Source organism: Coffea eugenioides, chromosome 4 (assembly GCF_003713205.1).
Source record: "Coffea eugenioides isolate CCC68of chromosome 4, Ceug_1.0, whole genome shotgun sequence".
NCBI lineage: Eukaryota > Viridiplantae > Streptophyta > Magnoliopsida > Gentianales > Rubiaceae > Coffea > Coffea eugenioides.
This window is the reverse complement of record NC_040038.1, coordinates 14,450,832-14,456,559: the sequence shown is the minus strand read 5'-3', so window position 1 is coordinate 14,456,559 and position 5,728 is coordinate 14,450,832. Positions and strand designations below refer to the sequence as shown.

The window sequence follows — 5,728 nt, the reverse complement described above, 5'->3', positions numbered from 1 at the left end:
AATTCATCATTGCTATAGCACTCTTGGAAATAGAGAAAAAAATTTCACCTTCATAGTAAAACCACAATTAATAGGTGGAATAAAAGAAAGAACCAATGAATTTTTTAATGGCTAGACTTTTTGGCCTAACAAACATAATAGTCATTTCTTTATCATCCAACTCTCAATTTCAAATTTTTCCTATATCACTGCCACCTTTTTCATCTTCCCCTAATTTGACAATAAAATCCAAAGTCTACACCTTGTTAATTTGTTAATTTCAATTGGCTAACTTTTGTAAAGAGTAAAAATATTGAAAAAAAAAGGAAAGTGCCTAAAATTTTATAGTAAATATGAGACAAGAAGACAAAAAAATGTAGAAAAATTTTGGAGATGGTAAAAAATTGGTAGTGATATGGTTGGTAATAATGGAGCGCGAAATTTGTTGAGAGGAAGAAGTGGTTGTAGGAGGACAAAAAAGAAGAGTATGGAAGAGGGAGGGAGGGAGGAAAGGAGGGAGGAAGAGAAGAAAATTAGAAAATGGATGGAAATTCTTCTTTGAGATTAGGAAGTGACAAGTAAAATAATAAGAAGTATCTTTTGGCTTTAAATGTTCCTTTATGAATTGACCATTATTTTTTTGTCAAAATTATGAATTAACTATTAAGTGGAGGACATTTTAGTCATTTGATTGGATCAAAGGAGGTTTATGTAATTATTGAAACCTTAGGGGAGTTGAGTGAAATTGTCAAAAATTTCAAGGGAGGTTTTTGAAATTATCTTTACATGCATAAAAAAAATAACACCATAACTAACCAAGATACTAGTGATTAATGATTCAAAAATTGCACTTATATGAATAGTTAGGAATACCATGACTTAAGGAACTTTCTTTTGCTATTTTCTTGCATATTTAGCTTAGTTTTATTTTTTTCAATTTATTGATAATCTAAATAATAGAAAAGTTTTAGTAGTACCGGTAGTTATCTATTTTTCCCTTAGGGTTCAATCCTTAATATCTTATACTCAATCATGACCCATACACTTGTACAAAATTGCATATGAGATATTTAAGAATTTATAAATATAAAAATTGACTGTGGATTGGATTTAATTTTGTATTCATACCCCTCACTCATCAGATATTCATCCTAATTCTAGGACGGAGACTTAATAAAACATAGTAAAAATGAAATAAAATATCATACTTTTATTACAACTAAACATTGAGTTTAAGTTACAGAAAATAAAGGGTAAAAGAAAGAAATTGTTATGCCAAAGAGAGGAAGAGGAACTTTCATTCTTCAATTTTCAACCTTTTTCCAAAGCTTTGCTGTAAAAGTACATATACCTTATACTAATCCCACTCTAAACCAGTGTGGGCTGAATTGTAATCGTATAAAAAGCAAACACACACACCGTGAACTCAAGAAAAGATGCAATAACTCGTAAGCTCCTTACATATAACAAAAATCCGCCATTTTTACCTTAATAATGATAGCAGGACTCAAAAATTGCATGGAAAATGAGGAACTAAATCTCACGTAGAGACAAAAATAATTCCATTCACTAAGGATAGCTGTCTGCTTGCTTTATTTATTTAGTTTTTATTACCCTTCAAATTAATAACTCCTTTTTCCTTCATTTTGCTCCTTCCAAATTAAGTGTCATAATTAAATAACTTCTGCAATTTATCGTAAATTGTCGATGTATCTACGCCAAGTCTGGAAACTTTAACCTGCAAATTAAGAAACAAAAGTATGAGATGTCAGTTTAGGGTTTTTTATCTCTTGAATTTACTAGTTTTTCCTAATTCTAATCCAGAAAACATTGATCACTATATACTCCTTAAATACTTCTTTCTTTTAAAGCCAATAAGACTGAAAATCACCTGAGCGTGCAGTATGTGACAGATTTTATCGTCCATTGTAGAAATGCTAATGCTAACTACTTCCACACCTTGTTCTTCAAGAACTAGGATGACTTCATGTAAAGCAAAGTTCTTCCTTGAACCAGTTACTAAAACCACTTCCAAGTTTGAACCAATTTCTCTGATTTTCACAATTGGAATACTTGATCCCGGAATAGCTGAATTTCTGCTTTTTGTACCCTTTGTTTCGATTTTGCTCTTGACTAGCTCTTTAGACTTCTTCAGATTCTCTACTCTCTCTCTTAATTGCATGATATAAGCAGCAACTTGATCAATCTGGTCTCGTTGAGAAAGCAGTTCCTGCATTTACCATGTAAGAAACTTTTAACTTTGTTACCAAATGCAATACAAATAAAATCTATGAATATGAGAAGCTATGTGAAATTGAAAAGAAAATTTGGCATCAAATAGATGTGGAGCTGAATTCACTGCATCTTGCATTAATATATATTAGCTTTTTCTGAAATTAACGCTAATGTGCATTTGAAAATAATACTCTGACACCAGTAATGTTCAAAATTTTTCTAAGGCAGAAGTAGTTCAAAGGCCAAAATCTTAATCAATATTTTTTAAATAAATGTCCACATAGTGCGTAGTACAAAAGAAAGGTAATTAAAAACCAAACTTCGAGAATGAATTTGAAGCCTCACACAACAAAACAAATAAATCCAATTGTTTTCTTTTTTTTTTTTCAAGCCTTTAATTTGATAAATATATAGTACAATCTGTTAGAAAGTAACGAGATGTCTCAAGGAGAACACCGATTCACTCAGCCAAATAGGACAAGACATAAAATTAAGCGATGCACTCATTCCCTGAATTGGATGCAAAAAAATGGAACTAAAAATTGATGAAGTTACTTTCTAAATAATCATTGAATTTCCTCGAGGAAATTGGAGAATGAACAATAACAAAAATTCCTTGTACTTAGTTTCCAAAACGTCCTTCAAAATCCATTGGAAAGTGTGTCAGATGAAACAAACCTAGTTTCTCTATGTCAGGTGATGACACAAACTTAGTATATCAATGGAAATAACTATAAATTTGCGCAGAGATTACTCAAGTGAAATTGACAAACATGTTCAGATTCAATGTATTCATCAATTCGGGACACTTAACCATGAACTTCATTTTGAGGTATCGCCTGTCTCATTCTTGTGCTATAGATATTGCTTGTACGATTAACATTGCTTAGAAAAATACTTCAAAAAAATTCACCAAGGCATTTTCTCCATGTGAAACGTGTGTTTTTTAACAGATTTGGTTGGTGAAGCAATGTAGTGATGGTACTCAACATGAAGATGATCTTCCCTTTTGACCATTAGGTAACCAGTAAGTTGATATTTTAACTAGTGTAAGCATGAAATTCCATAAGTGTAATACCTTATTCTACCGTCTCTTTGCAAATCAAGATTAGAGATGCCAAGTTTTGTTTCTTTTAGGATTTCATCTTTATGTGACTAACTAATATTCAGGTTAGGCAATGTGTGATATGACCTCTCCATGAATGTAAATTTCAACCTAAACCATTACAACCTGAATTCTCAAAAAACAAAAAGGATTACCGTGCACGGGATTAGCCAGTTACACACATGTACCTTAACTTCTTGTTCACTACAAATGATGTTACAAACAAAATGATTTCCTAGCGATGTATTCTGGGCAAAAACGAAAACAAAAACATGGTTTTGACAAAACACTGAACGATTCTAGTTGCAAGAATGGAATGGTGTAATTCTAAACTCCAAAGTAAACCTTTTGTAGAATAAACCTTTTCCTTACCAATTCTTCCCTAAACTTTTCTTACAAATGTGAAATTCTTTCTACAATTGATTTTTCTGTAGAAAACAAATCCACTGACTACTTGCTATGTAGCCAATGCAATACATGTTCTTACATGTCTTAAAACAATATTCTTCTCACCTAGCTAATTTCTATGCTTGAAATTTGTACCTAACGTCAAAACCTTGTACTCCATTCATCCAAAAAGCAAACAAAAAATTTCATTATTTATCTCAAAATCAGAAATACCTAAAATCAAACCAGATCCAAGCTAACAAATAAAAAAAAAAAAAAAAGGAATTCAAAGCACCTTGGATGGAACAAAATGCTGAGGAGGAACAAGGGATGTAAGCTCATGAATGAGACCTTTCATGCGAATTCTTCTGTTCCTCTCAACAGTTTTCCTGTCAATCTTTGTTGAAGCATCATTAACATTATTAATCTCCATAACGCTACTCAAAAATCTCAACAAATCCCTAGTCAAAAATCATATAAAAACAGTTCAAAAGGCCAAACCAATACTAAGATTAAGAGAATAGCAAACTCAACAGAGAATAATTATAATGTATATTGAAGGATCTTAGTTCAGAGTTTGAATGGCTAAGAAATCCAAGTGTATATATAGGCAAATAGTGTCACATGTGAAACTTATGCATGGTTATTCATCAAGACACAGAACGAACCTCCGCGAAGGAAACCAGAATTAACGTTTGTCTGTGATGCGGGTCCCACAGCCAAACAACGTACGAAGGATGTATTGAAATTGACACTTGAATAGGTTGAGCAAGACTTCCAATTTATTGATTTATTCCCTTCGGGTTCACATTTGTCGGCGGATCAGGTTTAGGGGCACCATAATTATGGATACTGTTAACTATGAATCTGTTGATGTAATAAACGGTTGGCTAAATGATGCTAATTGGTCACTCGTTAAAAGATAAATTATTTATTAATCAAGGGGGTTAGTGTGTCATGTATTTATCCCGTATGATTTTTTATATTTTACTATATAACCCCTTTATGGTTTAATATTTTACCATATAACTCCCTTATGATTTTCAAAATATACACATAACCCCCCTTGGTTAATAAATAACTTTCAACTTTACATAAGGGTATTTTTGACGTTTTAGGTGACTCCGTTACGAATGATCATTTCCGTCACTTTGACACTTTAATCCAAACCATGAGTGGGTTATATATAGCTTTTGAAACCATAGGGGGGGGTTATGTAAAAAATGCTAAATTACAGGGGGGTAAAGTGAAATTTGCCCAAATATCAATAATTGATTGATAGGTAACATTTGAATGCAGTGTTGCACCGACCACTATTTACAAGAATAATCAAATGTTGGAACCAAATATTGCAAAACATTTCAAGTCTTAAAATTCATTTTTTGCTTTCCAAATTTGATATTTTCCTTGTTTCTTTGCTTCTTCATTGCTTGTCGTCAGTGCAACAGCTTTCATTCTGCAAAGGGGTTAAGAAAATCTGACCTGGTTCACACTTTAAACTATTGAATGCAGAAAAAGCACATCTTCATGGTCAATTATTTGTTGTATCTCTTTTCTTCTCTTTTTCCTCCTGTGTCGTCATACACGATCAATTATTTGAAATTACGTTATCCGTGACGTTCTTATTTGACACGAAGTATACAGGCTATCATTTCCTGGAAGATAATATTTTCACTGTTCCTAGTCCTTTTTAATAAATTGAAACAACAGCCTTGCAACCTTTAATTTTTTCTTTTTATTGGAACAACAGCCTTGTAACCCTTTTTCTAGACATTCAATAAAATGTTTAATATGGACTAGAGGATAAGTTTATTAGGCAGATGAATGCCAGTCAATTATCACTCAAAATAATTCCTTAGGTTGTGGACTATGATTACACCATATATCATATTAAAACCTTCCATGTATTAATTGGACTTAATTATTATGAACATATGCCGAGTGTACATTTTTTGAATAAAATTGAGATTGATGCAATGAATGTGTGCACTGTTTTTACTTTTTTACAAACACAAAAGTACA

At 31.9% G+C, this 5,728-nt stretch overlaps 1 protein-coding gene across 1 annotated transcript; it reads right to left on the bottom strand.

Annotated features, from left to right (window-relative positions):
- Positions 1-1,639: 1,639 nt before the first annotated feature.
- Positions 1,640-4,139, bottom strand: LOC113769106 (transcription factor bHLH162-like). The gene is made up of 3 exons (XM_027313584.1): positions 4,002-4,139; positions 1,871-2,209; positions 1,640-1,717 (listed from the first exon to the last, which is right to left on the bottom strand). Exons 1-3 carry the CDS (start codon positions 4,137-4,139, stop codon positions 1,640-1,642), a joined length of 555 nt encoding a protein of 184 aa, XP_027169385.1.
- Positions 4,140-5,728: the final 1,589 nt, after the last annotated feature.